This window comes from Lactuca sativa, chromosome 7 (assembly GCF_002870075.4).
Source record: "Lactuca sativa cultivar Salinas chromosome 7, Lsat_Salinas_v11, whole genome shotgun sequence".
NCBI classification, from domain to species: domain Eukaryota; kingdom Viridiplantae; phylum Streptophyta; class Magnoliopsida; order Asterales; family Asteraceae; genus Lactuca; species Lactuca sativa.
Window position 1 is genome coordinate 53,098,607 of NC_056629.2, and position 21,257 is coordinate 53,119,863.

General features: G+C 33.9%; 2 protein-coding genes across 2 annotated transcripts; one reads left to right on the forward strand and one right to left on the reverse strand.

The window, feature by feature from the left end:
• Positions 1–49: 49 nt before the first annotated feature.
• On the forward strand, positions 50–3,275 carry LOC111905598 (WD-40 repeat-containing protein MSI4). The gene is made up of 15 exons (XM_023901296.3): positions 50–377; positions 648–711; positions 787–873; positions 969–1,031; positions 1,117–1,182; positions 1,276–1,350; positions 1,452–1,527; positions 1,615–1,798; positions 1,882–1,963; positions 2,025–2,098; positions 2,189–2,300; positions 2,375–2,449; positions 2,556–2,632; positions 2,725–2,824; positions 2,909–3,275. Exons 1-15 carry the CDS (start codon positions 136–138, stop codon positions 3,014–3,016), a joined length of 1,485 nt encoding a protein of 494 aa, XP_023757064.1. The 5' UTR covers positions 50–135; the 3' UTR covers positions 3,017–3,275.
• Positions 3,276–4,630: 1,355 nt separating this feature from the next.
• On the reverse strand, positions 4,631–10,628 carry LOC111905614 (protein transport protein Sec24-like CEF). The gene is made up of 25 exons (XM_052765576.1): positions 10,470–10,628; positions 9,537–10,291; positions 9,225–9,461; positions 9,056–9,130; positions 8,870–8,968; positions 8,667–8,778; positions 8,440–8,567; positions 8,253–8,372; positions 8,079–8,159; positions 7,924–8,001; positions 7,745–7,837; positions 7,578–7,632; positions 7,401–7,477; positions 7,244–7,315; positions 7,090–7,173; positions 6,894–7,013; positions 6,758–6,826; positions 6,469–6,546; positions 6,261–6,399; positions 5,932–6,096; positions 5,691–5,836; positions 5,337–5,516; positions 5,147–5,235; positions 5,040–5,071; positions 4,631–4,944 (listed from the first exon to the last, which is right to left on the reverse strand). The coding sequence occupies exons 2-25, from the start codon at positions 10,254–10,256 to the stop codon at positions 4,838–4,840; spliced, it is 3,156 nt and encodes a 1,051-aa protein (XP_052621536.1). The 5' UTR covers positions 10,257–10,291; positions 10,470–10,628; the 3' UTR covers positions 4,631–4,837.
• Positions 10,629–21,257: the final 10,629 nt, after the last annotated feature.

Here is a 21,257-nt window from a genome sequence, read left to right on the forward strand (position 1 = left end):
GGTCCAACTCGGACTGAGTTTCTCTACCCTGGTTGGTAGGTCCCTTACCTCTCAAAGCTTTTTAGAGAGAGAAATAGGGTTTTAGAGAGAGAAAACCCCAAGGGTTTTAAACTTCCACAAAGAACCAATAATTCAATGGAAGAAGCTTCGTCGCCATTGTCGCAACCTAAAAAGAGAGGAAGGCCGAAGGGCTCCAAGAAGGTCATCGCTGAAGAAAGAGAAATTTCAAGTCCTAAGATGAGAGACAGAGCTACAGCTGCCGGAAACAAAAAGGCCGCCGTTGTCGACGATAAGTACAATAACTGGAAGTTTGTAGTCCCCATTCTGTATGACTGGCTTGCTAATCACAACCTCGTTTGGCCTTCTCTCTCTTGCCGGTATGAATTTTTTCAAACTTACGATCGATTAGATCCCAATGCCCCATGATTCGACTTGATTTTTAAAATGGTACAAAAAAAACCCTAGAATGTCTACTAGTTTTTCAGTTCTTTCGAGCACTTCCATGGTCCACTGGATCATTTTGTGCATCGATAGTTCATATAAGCTTTACTACCTTGCAAAAAGGCTACAGAAAACATCGTAATTTATGTAGGTTTTGATTGTTGCTTGTATCATTTGTGCATCAATTATTCTGTTTATGTGAATAGATGGGGTCCGCTGCTGGAACAATCGAAGAACAAGAGTAGGCAGAGGTTGTATCTTTCGGAACAGGTTAGATTAGCAGTCTTCTTTCTCCTTTTTTTGGTTTTTAGTTTCATCCCGCCATTAATGGTGCTTCTTATTTAGACTGATGGCAGTGTTCCAAATACACTAGTAATAGCAACATGTGATGTAGTGAAGCCAAAAGTTGCTGCAGCAGAACACATATCTCAGGTAAAAAGAAAAGTTTTTTTTACTCAATTTTATCATCTTCTTCTTCCTATTTCTTTTCAGTATTCTTTAACCGGTTATGTGATTTCTTCTTTTAGTTCAATGAAGAAACTCGCTCTCCATTTGTAAAAAAGTACAAAACCATCATTCATCCTGGAGAGGTAAAAATCATATACACAACCCGAATCAATCATTTAACACTATCAAAACATGTCTTTTCCCTCATCTATATAACCATTTTTACAGGTGAACAGAATTCGGGAACTTCCACAAAACAAGAACATTGTTGCTACACATACAGATTGCCCAGAGGTTACAATCATGAATCACCTTGCATACACTTTTATGACAATAACAAAGTTTCATGTGAAATTCCTAAAATACCCTCATGTTTATCCAATTCAGGTCCTCATTTGGGATATTGAAGCACAACCTAATCGTCATGCTCTTCTTGGAGCTGCTGTATCTCATGCTGATTTGGTCTGTTCCAAATTAGTATTATTTCCTAATTTATATTAGGAGAATCAAATATTCAAATGAATCTAGTTATATTATTTATTTTCTTTTTAAATTTCTTTCAGGTGCTTACAGGACATGCAGATAATGCAGAATTTGCTCTTTCAATGTGTCCAACTGAACCTTATGTACTCTCTGGAGGTGAAAAGATTCATAATTCTTTAAACAACTAATATAAATTTATAACCAATTAAAAAATCCCAACTTTTTTTTATATTTTTTTTACAGGAAAGGATAAACTAGTTGTTTTATGGAGTATTCATGATCATATATCAACATTGGTTGGAGAATCAAACACAACCAATTCTTCAGGGTCAATTGTGAAAACTTCTGATAATGCTTCTCTTGGCCCACGTGGGATCTTTGAAGGGCATACAGATACAGTTGAAGATGTCCAGTTTTGTCCCACAAGGTAACTTTTATAAAATACCTACAAATTTCAACTTTTATATAATAATTTGATTTTTGTATTCAACTTTCTGTATGTTTGTAAAGTACACAGGAATTCTGTAGTGTTGGAGATGATTCTTGCTTGATACTTTGGGATGCAAGAGTTGGAACAAATCCAATCACAAAGGTTTGTTTCAATTTTTATTTTTACATTTTTTATTTTTATATTTATAATTTCTTTAAAATAGGTTGAAAAAGCACATAATGCTGATGTTCATTGCGTTGATTGGAGTCCTCATGATGCAAACTATATTCTAACAGGGTAAACCCTAAAACCCTAAAACCCTAAAAAAAAACCTAAATACCCTAAAAACCCTAAAAACAGTAAACCCTAATTGTGTAATTTTTTCAGGTCAGCTGACCATTCTGTTTGTATGTTTGACCGGAGGAATTTGGTTTCTGATGGAGTTGGATCTCCTGTTCATAAATTTGAAGAACACAAAGCTCCTGTTCTTTGTGTTCAGGTATTCAATTGGAAATTTACTTTTTTGCCCTTTCTTTTTGATTTATATTTAGAAACTCTTTGTATGTTTTGTAGTGGTGTCCAGACAAGCCTTCTGTGTTTGGGAGTTCAGCTGAGGATGGTTGTGTTAATATTTGGGATTATGAACAGGTAAAAAAAAGTTCAAAGTATTTTTTTATTTTTATTATTTTTATTTTTTGTTTTGGTTTATGTTGACTTTGTATATAATTTTGTATTATATTTATGATTGTTGAAGGTTGGACAAAAGATAGAACGCGGAACAAGATCTGCAAACTATGCTCAAGGGTTGTTCTTTAAACACTGCGGACACAGGTTTAATTTTTTTTTATTTTAATTAGGATTATAAATAATTAAAACATGTTACATTAATATGATTACAAAAATTATTGTTATATATAATTCAGGGACAAAGTGGTGGACTTTCATTGGAATGCTTATGATCCATGGACTGTTGTGAGTGTATCGGATGATGTTGAATGCTCAAGTGGTGGTGGGACCCTTCAGGTATATTTATTTAACTTTTATTTAATTTAATATTGAATATTTTGAAGAAGAGAAATAAAAAAGTTGATGGTGTTTGTTGTGTAGATATGGCGCATGAGTGATTTGATATACAGACCAAGGGATGAAGTGTTGAGTGAGTTAGAGGCTTTTAAGGCTCATGTTGCTAGTTGTGGTCCAAGGGCATCATCATAGGATACAGGATGACTGTTTTGTTTGACTTAAGCTTAGATTTTTCTGGATGGTTTGACTTTGGTTGACTTTGGATGTTTGTTGAAACCTATGAAGAAGGAAAGTAAGTAGTAGGGGGATTTATCTTTTATTATTTTTGGGTGAATTTTATGTAAGATTGCATATGGTTATGAATGACTATTGACTATGTGTCTGTCTGTAACGGGCTTTTTATAGACCGGAAAATGACTTGTTTTACATGGAATTTTTAAGTTTAGTTTTATTATTATTATTATTTATTTTGAAACGGCAAATAATATTAATAGGCAAAAGTAAATACTAAAAGGAAAATACAAATTAAAAGTGATTAAAAGGTGAACAACACTAACTAGCCCATGAGCCACAGTTTGTATGACTCCTGCATTTAACCCACGAACGCTGTTTTTGTTGGAGAGCACCTACATCTTTTAAAGACCACATCATTTATGGCCAACCAAACGCCAAATAAGACAGAAGAATATTGAGCTTAGGATCCCTCTTTTACGTGGACAGTTGCCATATGAAGCCGCAAAGTCGATGAACTCGAGAGTACTGGTGAAATGAGCAGGTTGCAAACCACACCATTTGAAAATCCAATCTTGCACATTCCTAGTGAACTCGCAGCTAGAGAAAAGGTGATTCGCTGTCTCCGACTCATTATCACATAGAGCACAACATGGATTGTTCACTTTGATTCCTCTAACAACCAATGTGTCAGCCATCGGAATTCTATTTAAAAATGTTCGCCATACAAAACATCTAACCTTTAATGGAATGGTACTGGACCTGTATATGAGTACAATTTGGAATCAATTAACCTTCTTATGGAATCCACTGTATATCTACCATCTTGATTTATAGTGAAACCGCAACCCAAATTTGTGTCGGTAGGAACCTCCATGTCGCCTATGGCTGAGTAGAGTTGTAAGAGTTCTGTGAGAGCAGCTTTGTTTCTCGGATCCTGTTTCCAACGCCATGAGAAACCGTTGGCCGAAATTCTTTCCTCAATCAAGCAACATTTCCTTTTTTCAAGGCTATAGAGAATTGGGAATCGAGCTTGGAAGGTACGATTTCCACACCAAATATCTTTCCAAAAGAGTATGTTGATATTGGGACCCGAGACTAATCAGAAATAGTCGCTGTGATGGATGCCAACAGTATCTAGGTTATTTATTGCTTTATAAATCTTGCACCAGACTCCTTGTGAATATTTTCGAGCTATGTATGTTACCGGTCTCATCTTTAGGTTATGAATGCTCCCGATTACTTTTTTCCACAAACTCTCCTCACCATTGTATAATCTCCACCACCATTTTGTTAGTAAGGCCAAATTTTACGCCTTAAGCGATCCCACCCCAAGGTCACCGTGTTTTTTTTTATCGACAATAACCTTTTACCAATCCACCCAATGAATTTTCCCATTCTGATCATCTCCACCCCAAACGAACAAAAAACTAATTAGGGACCAAATATGGTGGAACCAATTAGTTAATTTAGTTAACCGTGATATTAACTCTTTTTTTAATGTTATTTCATTATAAACATAACATTTATCAAAATGTCTATACGTACACACCACAAAGGGAGAAACATGGCACAAAACAAATCTAACCAAATTTCATATATTTATTTATTTATATTTCACTACAAATTCAAACAAAAAAAAAAACTTTGAAAATTTAAGCTATGAACATAAACCAAAAACCCTATAAGATTTCAAAATTTTGCTCTTACTCTTTTTTTTTTATTTTTATTTTTTATTTTTTGAAGTTATAAATATAATCAAATGTGAATCCATAAATAGCATCAATTCATTTTGCTTTGAATTTGTCGATGAACATGCACAAGAAACTCAACATATGATAGACCATTTGGAGACTTGTCTTCCACCATATACGAAAAGAACAACATTCCTGAAATTATATAAAAAAAAAACTTAGATTAAAAATTTAAATGGTTTTTAAAAAAATGTTACACTGCGGGCTTTGTAAAATGATGAAAATGTTACCTGATTGATCTCCTTTCTTGCATAATTTCATGCTGCAAGAACGAAAAATAATTTTAGGAATATAAATTAATTTTAATTAATTGGGACACAAGTCACATAACACGTACCGAAGGTAGTTACATCTTTGGCTTCTTATTTCATTTATAACCTCATTTAGCTTCTTTGACAAAGGATTACCATACTGTTGTAACACAAACTGAATATAAAAATGAAACAAATTACAATCAAGTAAAACGACTATATTGCTCTTTATTATTTTTTTTTTTAGAAAAAAAAAAAAAAAAAAAGGAAGCTTACCTGGGTAGGAATTTCATCAAGCGAAGAAACGCCAAAGAGTTTGCGAATTATATCAGGATCTACAGAGTTTCCAATATAAACTAAACAATCTTCACCATTTTCAAGAAGATAGATTCCATCATCACTCACATGTTCACTACACAGGGGAATCGCATGAGGAATCACACATCCATCTGTTTCCTGTAACCCCCATAAAATTAAAATTATAAATCAAACACATGTAAATTGATCCATCTCTTTCCATAAAATCTCGACAAAATTACATTTCTGGTCCTTGAGTATACCCGATTTTTACAATTTTGGTCTCAAAAAATACAATCTACTCTATTATATATTATATATAGTATAATATACCTTTGAATTAAGGTCATGGATGCTTATCATCCTTGGGTACACAAGAGGGATTGCCAATTGAGTAGACAAAGGAAGAACATAATTAATCCAAAACGATCTCTCATCAATACGCCCATCACTTCGCAACCCAATACTTTTAATCAAAGCTAAAAAAAAAAGGATAAAGATTAGAGGATGCCTGCCATTGCCACGTGGCATATCCATATGCTGACTCAGCAAAAAAGATGAAAGATATACCTACCGAGAGTGTACAGAGGCAAAAGCTTGAGTGCTTCTGGAAGTATGAGCTGTCCTGACGATGACACGGTGGCACAAAATTTGCGATAAGAATGAAGAATGTTGATGCAAAGATTTGTCACTTGCTCCCTTACTTGCACTAATGGGCTTGAAGGGATTTCAATTGCAGCTGAAAAAAACAATAAATTAAATATCAATATATTTTATTTTTTGTATTTTCGATGAGTTTAATTAGTTGCTTTTCATCCTTAATGTATTTAGTTCCCCCCTCTTTTAGAGACCAAAATTACAAAAACAAGGACGAAAAATGTAATTTACTCAATAAGAAAGTACCTTGTTTTAAAAAACATGAAAATTGGGTGTCCAGGTCAGCAGAGCGGAAAAGATTACTGAGCATGGTTGTACATGGTAAAGATAAGGTGGATACTCGTATTCTTCGTTGCCCATATACACTTGTATATAAAAGCGCACACTGTAAAAAAAAATAAACACAATATCATTTATAAAACAACAAACCACATTTTAAAAAATAAAAAAGTACCTGAAAAGCACATTCTGTGCCATCTTGCAATTTATCATCATGTTTTAAGGTTACCATTATCGTTTTGTCACAATCAATCTGCAAAAACCACATTACAATTTACAAAAACGGACCCTCTACTTTCTGATTTTCACCATGTTTAGTCCGAAACTGAAATTTTGGTCCTTATTTCAAGGTTTCATATCAACTTTGAAAGAAAGATTTCAAATTTGGACTAAACATGGTAAAAATGAGAAAGCACAGGGACTATTTTTGTAAATTCACTCAAGAGAAGAGGGACAAAACAAACCGCAGGCAGATCAATGTCTGTAGGAATGCGTTTGCAGAAGTTACCAAAGTATTCTTCTACTTGAACAGCCTACAGAAATTAAGAATTTTAAATATAAATATAAATGTAAAATAAATTTAATTTATTAGAAGCTGACCTGGCTGCATCTGACACGCATTACTGCTTCAAAACCTTGAGGTCTTGTGACATTCCATCGAAGATCATTATAAAGTTTTGCGGGATCAGAGAGAGCAGAAAAAGGGTGATAATAGTACACCTGTAAAAAAAAAAAAGTCAACAAGTCAACTGCTGAAAATATTTTTTTAAATAAAAAAAAAAGAAAATGATATTACCTGTCCTCCAGTTGTCCTTGGAACAACGGAAACTGAAGCAATGTCCACATAACTTTGTGTTGTTATAAATACATCAACAGAAACCTGAAAAAAAAATTAAAAAGTTATAAATATTTAAATATTTAAATGGGTAACAATTTAATAACATTTTAACCTGGTACTCTGCAAATTCAATAGCCATTGTCTTTAAAGTCCTGTCAACTGGTTGAAGTAATTTATGAGGTTCCTGAAATTAAAAAAAAAAAAAAAGATATTATTATTACAAATATAAAGAAATAAAACAATGTGATTTTGTTTAATGTAGAAATTACCTTTTCTCCTGAAGATATATTACTTCTTCCTTCTGCTTCTCTAGCAGAAAGAGCTCCAATTCCAGCAGAAGGCAAGACTATGATAAAATACAGTAATAGAATAATTATTAATATAAAACTATAAATAATTAATTAGCTATTAAAATTTAAGATAAAATAAAGTTCACAGAAACTTACCTGATTGAAATACCAAAAGTTTTCCTCCAGTATTCTTCATTGCCAAAAAAGCACCCTGAGTGAAACAGAAGCAATGGTAAAGTAAAAACCTTAAACTTATGGTATAAATAATAAAATAAGCTGATTAATTTTTTAAATATATTTATACATATATTTTTAATTATTACCTTCATTCCAGCACCAAAAGCTGAATCAGCTGTTTTATTATTCTGAAACATAGTTGGGATGCTTTCCAGCAACAAATCTAGATGCTGACGACACTGTGATCATATAATTAATTACACTTAAAAAATTATTTATAAGTTCTTGAATTAAAAAAAAATAAAAAATATGAAAATTTTATCACCTCAGAAAGTTGAACAACGACATCTGAAGGAAGAGGAGTGTAAACATCATGTATGTCTGGCACTAAGAACATCAATGGCTGCAATAAAAAAAAAAAAAAGAACTTGAAGAAATAATTCACTTTGAAAGTTTAAAACTTTTTTTAAAAAAAAAAACCTGTTGCAAAGCGCGTTTCAGATTATAAAAATGGATAGTTGAGTCAAATGTAGCAATTCCCACAAGTGTCTGAGGACCCTCCTGCACCAATCATATTATTATTATTACAAATCAATAATAAATTAATTTCAAGAAAAAATAAAAAAGTGTAAATTGTTTTTTTTACAAACTTACTGGAAGATCAGCAACAACTCGACTAATAGCACTACAAGCTCCAGCTGTAGCACCTGTTTGTATTGCATTCATTGATACATCAACAAGAAAGAAAAAGACAGCTGGCATTGGTTCCCGAACCTAAAAAAAATATAAATTAAAAAGATATAGTTTCTATAAACTTCAAGTTTTTGTTTATAAATCTAACCAGAAATTCTCTTGTAGCAACAAATTCAACTGTTCCTCTACATAACTCAGGCCTTTCATCAGCATCTCTCCTTCTTCCATCTGGACCTAAATTACACTGATATTCACGGGGAGTTTCATCCGTAAAACCTGAAAATTTTTTAATTTTTTTTTTAATCACAATAAGTCAATAACATGAAATAATAAATAATAATATCAATATTCATTATTTCAATAATCAATACTCACCACAGAGGTTACAGATAAATCGTTTTCCTTGATCAATAAACTTCATGAATGGATTAATGTAACCTTTGCAACGTGAACATCGAACTGGCCCACTTTCACCAAAATCAACTACCTAAATTATTAATTTTTAGCAAATCAGAAACTAATAATACAAAAATTCAAATTTAGTTTTTTATTTTTTTAACTTTTTTTTTTTAAATTACTTGAATAGGCTCCTCAGATGGATGAGGGAGGGCTAAGGGTTGCACCAATAAAGCCAATGGCATCCCGGATGTGGTCAATAGATCAGAAGTGCATGGAATCTGGTCAAAGTCAAACAACATAAAGTTTTACTTTTACAGTTTTACATTAAACTAAGCAAAAAAAAAAATGGAAATTAGTCAAATTACCTGATTAATTGTACACCTCATGTACCTTGGACTACAATTTCCAGTATCCCTTGCAATGAATTCACTTGAAGCAGGCTTTAGAATAAAACAACATATAACATAAAATGTGATATACTCATATACTCATAAATAAAATAGAATTTAAAAAAAAATAGAAAATAGAAAATACCGGTGGAGGATTGGCTTGATTTCCTTGGCGGGTTTCGTGTAAAAGTATAGAGGAAGATGGAATAGGGCGGGGGATTTGGTTAGGGTCAATTCTTGAAGGTCCTGTGCCTACAGTGGGGCCCATGGTGGGTGATATTGTAGCCATTGATTGTTGATTTGGAAGTGATGGTTGCATCCCAAACATTCTGGGAGGTTGAGGAGAGCCAGAGGTAGGTGGAGGTGGGCCAGGTGGCATGTTCTAAAACAAAGAAATAGATTTCACAAGTCATTTGCAACATTTCTTATTAATAGAAAATAGAAAATGGAAACTTACTTGACGAGATTGCATTTGCCATGGTTGAGATCCAAATGGAGGTATACCTTGACCCTGGGATGAAAAAGGAGGAGGTATGCCACCTGGAGGTGGTGCTGAAAAAGGTGGAGCTGGTTGTACTGGCCTTGGTAATGCATTCATGGACTGGCTTCCAATGCCTGAATGCATACTTTGCCCCAAAAGGGAAGGACCAGGTGGCATGGTTTGTCGAGGTGGTGGAGGTCCTCCTAATGGTCTTGGAGGGTTGGTAGGACCACCTTGCATGCCAACTGGTCCAAAAGCTGGCGGTCCATTACTCAATGGACCACCAGGTCCAGGTCCACCACCAGGGGAGGTTGCAAAGGGACCTGGACGAAGACCTGGAGGAGCCATTGGTCTTGAAGAAGATGGAGGAGGTTGGTTACTACCAGGAGGACCACCACCAGTTGGTCGATTAGAGGCCATGAAAGGTGGCAATGCAGCTTGCGGTGGTCCACTAGGTGGTGGCATTGCACCTCTAGGAACAACACCAGGTGGTGGTGCTCCGGGAAACGGGGATGAAGGAAAAGGTTGTGGTCGGGGTTGGTGTCCAAAAGGGGGAGGCGGACCTCTAGGTCCACCACCGGAATTTGGTGGCTGATTAGGGCGATTGATTTGCAGGTTTTGCATGTTATTGGCAATCGAATTAGGGTTATAATTAGGCGGGAGATTACCGGGTCTAGGTCCACCGGGAGTTGCCATTGACAACGATCGTCAGAAGAACAAACAATTCCACACTACAATGCATCAATATCAAACTTTTATGCATCAAACATCAAGAAGAAACAGACCTCATAGCAATAGAATTCACACGAATCATAATCGATAAACTTCACAAAAGCAAACGTAACATTCGACATGATCTGGAATAATCCTTTGAAATCAAGTGATACACAAGCAATTCAATAGACATACCTGTAGTTGAATTCCACTGATCGAACTGTGAAGATGGAATTATGTGAAAAAGCGTTTGTGAAAAAAACCTAAGTAAGGATCAATGAAATTCAAGGTTAGTTATGTTGCATCGTTACTGTTTCTTGTTTCTTCTGCATAATTGGCTCCATTTAGGAGTTGTACTTTATGCATTACTCATGGTACAGTACATTCATGAGAAAACGGGTCACAGCAGTTCGGTAACTTACGGGTCGATTTAAATGGGTTGGGTCGTAAACTCGGCAATTCGCTTTGTAGGCTTCAGTTTCAGTGGGCCGGAGCCCATTATAGTTTTGTTGAATGTTATTTTTATATAAATAAATTGTATCTTACATTTTTTGTTGGTTAAAAAATGCTTCCTAATTTTTGTTTAATTTTATAAATTCAAAAGTGAACATGACAGAATAAATATGTAGTTGTATAAGACTCATTGAAAAGAAGAGTGTATTGCATTTTATACTTTGTATGAATTTCAAAGGGAATGACATCTTAAAACAAACAAAATTACTATTTAACATCTCATTAAATTTAATACTTTAACAAAACATGAAAATTGTAATGAAGAGAACGTACTTTATAATAAAACATGAGCATGATACTATTTAAAGTACGACCACTGTCTTTTTCAAAATTATTTTACATGTTATACTTTATCAGTTGTGTGTTTAGCTCTTCGACAACTGTGCGTTTTAAATCAAAAAAACGTCCACATCATGGTCTTGTCTACCTTAGTACAAATAATAAGTCCATCATATCATGTTTGTATACGGTTTTCTCATAAATATCTCAATAATATAAAGTAGTTTATGTGTATATTTCACTCAAAATTTGTAGTTTTTTTTTTTTTATATATAAAATAAAAGTTGATCAAAGTTATGGTATCGATCAAGACCACTCATAGTGTGTGGGTCATGTTGTGTTGGACACACATGTGACTTGATGATGACAATTTATGGTATGTGGGCCTTTTTTTTCATTGGATACACATGTGGGTAGAGATACATCATAACCTTATTATTGATACAAAATCATCATTAAACACCATGTCACAACAATCAATCATACATGTAACAATCAATCATACATGTGTTTCTTTTATGATCAAAGATTTTGGAATGTGGCTAGCAAGATGTTAAGCGAAATTACAAAGCACAAACATTATTTCGTTAGAGATGTCTAATAACTACACATGCAATCATTTCATTAGAATGAAATGTATTAAAGTACGCATCACATGTAGTTTAAACCTAAGACCTCTCTAATGGATTCTGTTAAAATCATACATAAAAATATTATGTATACAAAATTTCAGGATTTTGAAACAAGTTCTTTTGTTTGAACTTTTATAGTACCGAAGAATCTTGCTCCAAGAAGTATGGGACCGGGAGTATGTGTCACGTGTCAAACATATCGAGTGTTTGGTTATGTTTTGAGAAAAACTTAAAAACAAGAATTTGTATGTGATATTATGTTAAATATAAGAAATATTACATAAACAAAAGAAAATATTAAAGTATATGAATCTACTATATACTAAGTTTGTAAAAATCAGTTTTTATTATTAAGTTGGTTGATTAGCAACCACCGATTAGTTGGTCTAATCGGTGATTAGTGAGTGAGTAGTTGGGAACCTTAATTGTAATTAGTTAAATTTTAAATAAACAAATATGATTAATATTATAACAAAGTAGGTAATACGATTAATATCATAAAAAAAAGTTAATATGAGTAATCAATACTAATACTTTTTCAAATAGTTTTTATTGAAATATAGCATCTTCAACATTTTTAAGATTCATTGGTTTCAATAACTCCACTAATTGTCTACACATGGATTAGTCATTAGGAGCCGTCTAGTCGGTTGCGTACCATCTAGTCGAATTGTTTACAACTCTGTTGTTTACGACACCAGTTTATAAAATCAGTTATAGAAAAATCAAAAAACTAATAATCAAGTCAAAGAAATAAAAACGTAAATTATAATAACAAAATCACTTTAAAACAATTTCATCATCACGCCACCACCACTATCAGTTAAAAAATAAAGATTTAATAACATCCATCATATAAAAAGTTGAATTTAAGGAAATAAAATATGTGATATATAAGAAGGTATCGTGCCCTACACAAATACGATAAGCTCAACTATCTATTTTTTCTAGTTCTTGACATATCTACGTCACCTTTCAAATATCTTAAAATTTGTATTACCATAATGTTTACAATAATTCAAAAGCATTATAAATACGTTAAATTAGTCATATCTTAGAAACCATTTTTAGTATATTTAATTGGTTTAATTAATCATTATGCCAATATTTGGTCATGTTATATCATAAAATATTTAAGTTGATGGAGCAACATACCCACTTTAGGTATTAGTTTGGCAACTGCCAAAGTAGAGCACTTGCTTTAAAACAAAGTTAAGATAATATTTATATTATGATGGATAAAATTTGTAAATAATATTTATTTATAGAAAGTTATAATGTTTTATTTTTAGGGGACTCCTTCAGTTAAATTAAGTTATTTATATTTGGTTTGAGCTATATTTGAGGTATTAACATGTAGTTGCTAGCTAAAAAAAATAGATACTAACTGAAAAACTAGCTTTCGAAAAAATAACGTTTGATAAAAACTAAGTTTAATGAAACATACAAAATAACATAAAAAAATATTTAGAAAAATATGTATTTAAATGAAGGAGTGAGAAGTGGTGGAGCTTGGCATATAATTAATTAATGGTATATTTATAAAAATTTTAAAATTAATTAGGAATATAAGAATGTTAGTTTAAATAACTTTTTAAAAAGACAGTGTGAGTAATTTTTAGAAAACAATCTTATAATCTATTTTTTGGTTTGTTAAATATAACTAATTATATATATAAAAAAAAAAAAAAAAAAACCTCTAAAATTAGGCTAGTTGTATACCAAAAACAGTGTTAAACTTAAAACATTTTCTCTTTTTTTTTTTATCATTCTAAGATTTAATAAATATATAACGTAATAATCTTTAAGATTAAATATTAAAATGAATATTGTAGTTTCTACATGTTAATATTTTAATTCATTTCGCTCTTTGCTGTATTCATCTTTATTTTAATTTTAATTATTTATTTATAATGCTCAGTAAGAATCAAAACGTTGAACAAGTCGATTGTGATTTATACAATATCGGATTTTATTAGAGGTGGGTAACGAGTAGTTTTGTACGGTTTGAGTCGATCAACTATTTTGTCTATTTTTTAATACTTTATTAAATAATAATAAATAATCTTAAATACAATCAACACTGTATACAATTTTTTGTAAATATCTTTTTACGAGAGTTGGGAGCAAGCGGTTCCATTATGGTGTTCATAGTGGCACTGAAATTTTTTTTTTTTTCGAATGCAGTGTAAATTTTTTTGAATTTTTGTTTTTCACTATTGTGCCACTACGTAAAAAAAAATATATCACTGACAATATCTACTACAAAATCTTACGTCCGACCCTATTTTCAAATATCTTAAATAACTTTTAAAATGTTTCATGATCGAAATTTTACGTTTTGCATCTTATAAACCCATGACTGTAAAATATAATAGAGATTAGAAATTCTATTGAAATGAACTAACATCCAAATTTAGGGGCTGTTTTTTTTTTTGTGTGAAGATCTGCGCAACCACTTTTGTCTGAGCCACGCAGACATATGCCCTTGCAGATTGTTTGTTTTTTGGAAGTGCGTAAATCAGAAAACGTCTGCGCGAGGTCTTCCTGGCGTAGACATGTGCCACTGTCTTCAAAGGTCTTCAAACCTCATTTTAACCTAAACAAAAAAAAAACATGGGCCACCATGCAATTTTTTTTTTTTTGTTAAAAATGTATTTTTAATGTTTATGACATGAAATTAAGTTTAAAAAATCAATTTATTTTAACATCCCGCAGATGTTAAAAACAAACAGTTTTCTTATTGCAGACTGCAGACATTTGGTCCACCTCTTCAGCCGCAGAGGCTTGCAGATATGGTCCGCAGACTGCAGACATTTTGACTTCAAAAAAACAAACAGCATCTTACTCGTCTTGTTAATCCAATATATATTATAACTTGACGTTGATTAATATATCAATGATGGAATCAATTTTTACTACTATTTTGACAATGATCAAAGTTATCCTAATTTTTATAGCCCCTCCACAATGAAACCATACAATAATGATTAGTGGAGGAGCAAGATTTGGTGCCGAAATCAATAAAATGGTTCATCTTTAATTTCAAACTAGTTAAAGAAGACCACATCGTGTTTTCAATCGACAAGAAGTTGAACCAAATGATGAAATTGTTGAAGAATGACTTCAAACGAGAGGAAAGCAACTTCAATGCATAAAATCAAATTGTAACCGTAGAAAGATATGAAATTGAATTGAAAAAATCTCAAATAATTTTGCAAGAACTAGAAACACCCAAATTAGAGAGGGGTTTGTGGAGGCTAGTACCACCCCTATCCAATGATTTTGAAAAAAAAAACTCAAAACATCTTTTTGTTGATTTTATCGGTATGGATCGGGAAAAAACAAACAAATATCATCATTAGACATCCCTTTTTGGAAAGTATCTATGCCCAAATTAGTTGTCGGGGCGGTGTAATTAATGTAGCTTTTGGAAACCAAAAACTAAGACTTTAACTATTTGGACCTACTAATGATCATCCAATCTATGGTGACCATTTTATGATCGATACTATCGAGGATTATATCTATAAGCGCACACACACACACATACACACACACACACACACACACACACACACACATATATATATATATATATATATATATATATATATATATATATATATATATATATATATATATATATATATATATATATATATATATATAACGAACATGTTTCCCTTCAGCGAGGTTAGTGCTCCATTAAGTATCTTTATTAAATTAACCTTATGTTTAATTTAAAGTTGTTTTTTTTTTTTTTTTTTTTTTTTGGGGGGGGGGGGGGGGGGTGAGGGGTTCAATGTGTAATAAAATGAACCTTGGTCATGGATCTAAGGGTCATTTTATATGATTCGCCCTGAAGTCAAAATGTGGTCAACATAGTCAAATAGAATGTAAGTGATGAAGAAGATTAAATGTTCGTCTAGTAGTAGTGCAAGACAAAAGGCTACTTTGATAACACCATATAATTTGTTTTGATAACACTACATAACTCAGGAATGAAAATGACAAGATAGAATTGCCTAATAGGAAGAAATGTTATGAAATGAGATCTCATGATATGATCAAATGATAATTCTATAAGAATTAGTTAGATTCAATGAAAACTATTCTTCATTGGAATGTATATGTATAACCTTCTTCGTTAAGGACATTACCAATCTATATCTTCAAGGTTGTCTGTAAAAACTTCTATTCTTCTATCTTCTTGATCTTGTTGCCCAAATGATACCTCACTATGAAGATATTCCTAAATGATGGAGCTATAACAAATGTTTGTAAATATAAATATCTTAGATAAGATTTTGTCACGAGTAAGGAACAATATCAAAGTCTTTTTATAGCCTAACGGGACGTTGGTATTATCGAGTATGAGTTATGTATCTTATAAATTTTTTGACTTTATGTCCACCTAATCTCAGAACGAAAAGTGCCCAAGTGCTCATCCATAATCTCCATGACACCCGCCTTGATCATACCGAAGATTACAGGAGTTTGCTCAAGAATATTGCGGGTAATCTCTGATGAAATGAACTCCCACATCTAATCATACATATGTCTGACCCTAGAGCCCGAACTCAAACCGTTGCCAGAACCTCCTCATGTGGCCACCATACTAAAAATAGACCACTAAAACCATCAGAACATATATATATATATATATATATATATATATATATATATATATATATACACACACACACACACACACACATCGAGAAATTCCATATTCTACAAGCTTCTTGGTATCATCGTGACTTTCCTTAACTCGAGTACAAGTCCTCTGCTTCCAGTAGTACGGGCCCATACTACCTTCCATATCTATCCGTACTTTCCTAAAGGATCACCATGAGTTATCCAAGTCACTCCCTTTTCAATCCAAACAATCCTCAATAAGACAAGGCTTTCAACACTGAATCACCTCCTAGGTTTTACTAGGATACCACCACACCACGCTCCGCCATCAACTGTAGAAGGAACTCCCCTAACACCCTCTAACTAGCTTACGAATACAATTACATACCAACGACACCAGATAATTCTTCTAATGAAAGGTCTCACACTACAACGATTGGACTAAAACAAGAGCTGCGTAATAGAGTAAAAACCTAACCTTCTAAAATTATCTAGTCTCAATAATATGTAAGTTGGCATATTTTATTACTAGTTAGATGATGTTAATGGGAACTCCTAAAAGCACAAAGCAAGCAACACTTGAGCATCGAGTAATCAGAATCAAAGCATGTCCTAAACATGTAATCCTATCATCGACTGATCAGTACTAGAATGCAAGTCTACAGGCTCATATAGTAGGCATATAAAGGCATCTCTCCTAGCATTCTATCATGCAATCCTGAGCAGATCCTTATCCATAATCTAGCATGCGATTCACAGATTCACAATTCAAAGCATAACACAAAACATATATGAGTATTTTCGGAAAACTTACTTGAGCTCGGTCGATTGCATGCACCGCACCCATTTCTTTTATTAGAAAACTCCTTTTATAAAACATTTCTTTTTATGAAAAATCTACCAAACCCTCAGTTTAAGTTCAGACGTACCCGAGAGTACGCCTGAATCCCTCAAACCAACGCTTTGATACCAACTTGTAACGTCCCAAAACTCAAAACCATTTTTTTGTTTTTATATTAAATAAAACATCAACCAAACATGTTTATCAAAACCAAAAGGAATTCATAATGTATTCATAATCATCCAAAACACATCAGAGTCAAATAAGTGAAAATTCATGGTGTGTGCGATGTAATCATCCCGAATTCTTACCCTTTAATCTGGAAGTACCTGAAACATAAATTTAAACCTTAAGCACGAAGCTTAGTGAATTCCCCAATATACAACATACCATACATATCTGCCAAATCAAGGCTGTGCCGGGTCTATTTCACCCCCGAGTCTATTTTAACTCATGCATTGGCCCAAAGCCATACCAGGTCTATTTCACCCCTGGTCTATTTCACCCCCGAGTCTATTTCAACTCATATGTCAGCACAAGGCTGTACCGGGTCTATTTCATCATCCGAGTCTATTTCACCCCACATACATATAGTAAACAGACACGTAGGAATATAACACATACATCAGGAGTCACAAAGACTACAAACACATAACAAATCATAGTGTCCTAGTATAGTGAGAAAACTCACCTCAGTCTGTTGTAACTTAAACAAATGATCGGGCTGCTGAGCTAGAGAATCCCCTCACCAACTAATCAAATAAAACCCAATTAATAATTGTCCTATAAACCATAACCGGGAATCTAGTTCATTTGTCCAACACCTAGGGTAAAAGTCCATTTTACCCTTCCCTCACTTGACCCAATAAACGAGGCACAAACTCAATGGCACTAAAAGCCCAATAGTGGCCCAATTTCCTAAAGGACACCCAAAGCCCAATTGTCACACCCCTGAACCAAGGATGGCGGAAACGTCCAGGGATGGAGGACTTCATGTGTAGTATCATAACAACAATGGTAATAGTGATGAAAGTAAACACAACCAACATATATATAATTGAAAAAGTTACATCATTGTATGTATTACATGTTTCAAATTCAATTACAATATGTTGACAAAATGTAATAAGTTTGACGCCTCAACGTCCCATCCTCAAAAGTACTTTATTACCTGTTTAGTGATTTCCTGAGAATACAAGCAGTTTGAAAAAAGTGTCAACACAAGGGTTGGTAAGTTCATAAGTTTTTGTATATAATTATGAAAAAGCTCGTCATGTAATTGTATAGTTGTTCCAGAAAAATCCAATATTTTCCTTAAAATGAATAATGTAGTCTTGTATCCAAAGACTGAAATATATGAGTAATCTTTCTTATTTGCAGAAAATAATGTGTGTTTATTTCAACGCAAACGCGTATGATATCAATGAAACTCTCGTATATTCTTAAGTTTGTTAATACTTTCTGTGAGCTATTATAACCATACTATGACCTAGGTGGCCTGAATACGACGTTCTTCGGGCGTCGTAGAACTGAAATGACACTTGTCACCCGTAGACCTGCAGGTCCAACTGTAGCTAGCAGCAAGGTGTGGGGTGTCAAACCCAATATAGATCTATATACAACTATCACGCTCTCCTTCCAGGAGACTCTGGTTACAATACAGGACTTATGATTTATGTGAAGAGGATGTCTCACAAAGTTATTAACGAATTTACACTTAATCATAATGAAAGTTTCCTTTTTGTAATGTATGCATATTGAAATCCATCGTAAACTATACCTATTATAGTTTGGCAAAACGAAGGTAGTAACAGTAAAGTACGAAATTTTTACTTAATATAGTTTATTTAACGTTTGTGTGTAATGGGTATACTTCAATAATAACGCTTTGTGTAATCTATGCTTTGTCTAGTAAAAATCCATTTGTTAACAGGTTTATGTCTGGATACTAACACAAGAATGTCGTATATTGCAAATATACATGAACACGTAATAATATGCACCCTGCTCAACATGTTACAAGGTGTTATGAAAATTATATGATGTTAACTAAATTAGACCTTTCTGCACTGTTTTAGAAAAGCCATAGAAAAATCATACGAAGTCGAAAACTAAATCCGTAAATTCTAAGAGTTCCCAAAATGTGTCTAGTTTACTCATAATTTTTATCATGATTTTTAATGACCTCCAACTTGGGTGAAAAAGTCCATAATCACAGACTGGTCCGGATTGATGCTTGGAATGATAGGCAGTTTTGTAAAAATCACCATAAATTGTAGAAAAATCGTATGGGGACGTGCAAGTAGTCATTTTAAAGCTAAGAAGTGGAACTACATGCACCTAAAACAGTTTTGAAAACTAAAAATGTTTAAGGTGTCCAAAACAGTCCGTGAATGGAGTCTAACTTTTCTGATGAAAGCTGTTAGAAGAATTTAAATATGTTCTTGATGTTTTGACTTGTATTCCCCCCCCCCCCCCCCCCCCCCACCTAAAAACTTGAGAAAACATGAAAATGTAGGGGTGTGAACTCACCTTGTGTGATTTCAGTAGATAAGTGTTGAAGAAGAGAAGTGTTCAACCCAAGAACACTAGAAGAATCGCTTGAAGATTCGAAGCTCTAACACAAATATAATGGAATTTGTGTAAGATATCCATGATTTGAGTGGAAATAATTGAGATAATCATAAAGGAAATGGATTATGCTTACCAAAAGTGGAGGAAACTCTCAAGATTAGCCCTTGAATCTCGGATTTCTAGAGAGAGAGAGTGAGAGAGAAAGGAGTTTGATCTTCTTGTGAAATGAGAACAAATGAGAGAAAATGAGGAGAGAGGGTGAATATCCAGCTCTTAAAGCATGGAGGTGGCTTGTGAGGGAGGTAAAAAGTACAAGGTATGGTGGGGAGGAGTGTGGGTTGTCATGGAGTGGACATGGGGGTTGCTTGCGTCATAACTAGGGTAAGGTCAACACTCTTCTTTTGTACTTTACCAACTCCTTTTTAAATAAGATTTTATCCTTAAAATGTGATTAAATCATTAATTTAGGGGTCTTATAATTAAAAATAAAGTTTTGGGTGAAAATCCCATGTTAAAATAATTAAAAATGGGTTTAAAACGCAAAAATATGCAAAAACGGGGTGAAAATTGCATTTTCCAGCGAGTTTCTTCGGACCTAGGCCGAAGCTCGGTCCCTAGGCCGAAGTCCGGTCAGGCGGGGCTTGGTTCGGACGCGGGTGGTTGAATCCGGAGGCGAAGGCGCGAAGGGTGGCTCGGTCTGAGGTGATGCTATCCGAAGCGAAGGCGGTGGTTTGGTCCGAAGGGAAGCAGTCCGACGCGAAGGCAGGGTTCGGTCCGAGGTCAGGCTAGAACCGAAGGGACTGTTGTGAACAGTAATGAACAGTACCTTCGGTTCGGATCTCCCTTCTACCCGAGGTTCGGTTCGGACCTTTCTTCTTAGCAGGGTTCGGTTCGGATCTCCTTCATGGCCGGGTTCGGTTCGGATGAACAGTACTTTCGGTTCAGCTCATGAACAGTACTTTCGGTTCGGACCCTCATGAATAGTGCTTTCGGTTCGGTTCATGAATAGTACTTTCGGTTCGGAGGGTTCGTTTCCTTAAGTCCGTTTTTCGTGTAGACTTCCGTTCTTGGGCTATTTTCGCCAAATTCGAGGGTCGGGGTGCCCCGAGTGATTATAGAAAGTTGGGAGAGATTTCGAGAGAGATTTGAGAGAGATTCCTCGTTCTCAGAGAGATTTGGGAGAGATTTGACGTACTTGGAGAGATTTCGCATACGAAGAGATACGTGAGAGAGATTTCACATACTTAGAGAGATTTGGGAGAGATTTGACATACTTGGAGAGATTTGGGAGAGATTTGACATACTTGGAGAGATTTCACATACAAAGAGATATGTGGGAGAGATTTCACATACTTAGAGAGATTTGGGAGAGATTTGACATACTTGGAGAGATTTGGGAGAGATTTGACATACTTGGAGAGATTTCACATACAAAGAGATATGTGAGAGAGATTTCACATACTTAGAGAGATTTGGGAGAGATTTGACATACTTGGAGAGATT

What these genes read in the sequence shown, in the direction of transcription:
- LOC111905598 (XM_023901296.3), top strand. Translation starts at nt 136, where the DNA reads ATGGAAGAAGCTTCGTCGCCATTGTCGCAACCTAAAAAGAGAGGAAGG. An exon ending in ACCTTATGTACTCTCTGGAG is followed by an intron (nt 1,528 to 1,614) that starts GTGAAAAGATTC and finishes TTTTTTTTACAG; the next exon opens with GAAAGGATAAACTAGTTGTT. An exon ending in GCAAACTATATTCTAACAGG is followed by an intron (nt 2,099 to 2,188) that starts GTAAACCCTAAA and finishes TAATTTTTTCAG; the next exon opens with GTCAGCTGACCATTCTGTTT.
- LOC111905614 (XM_052765576.1), bottom strand. Translation starts at nt 10,256, where the DNA reads ATGGCAACTCCCGGTGGACCTAGACCCGGTAATCTCCCGCCTAATTAT. An exon ending in TTGCTACAAGAGAATTTCTG is followed by an intron (nt 8,373 to 8,439) that starts GTTAGATTTATA and finishes TATTTTTTTTAG; the next exon opens with GTTCGGGAACCAATGCCAGC. An exon ending in TTTGCCTCTGTACACTCTCG is followed by an intron (nt 5,837 to 5,931) that starts GTAGGTATATCT and finishes TTTTTTTTTTAG; the next exon opens with CTTTGATTAAAAGTATTGGG.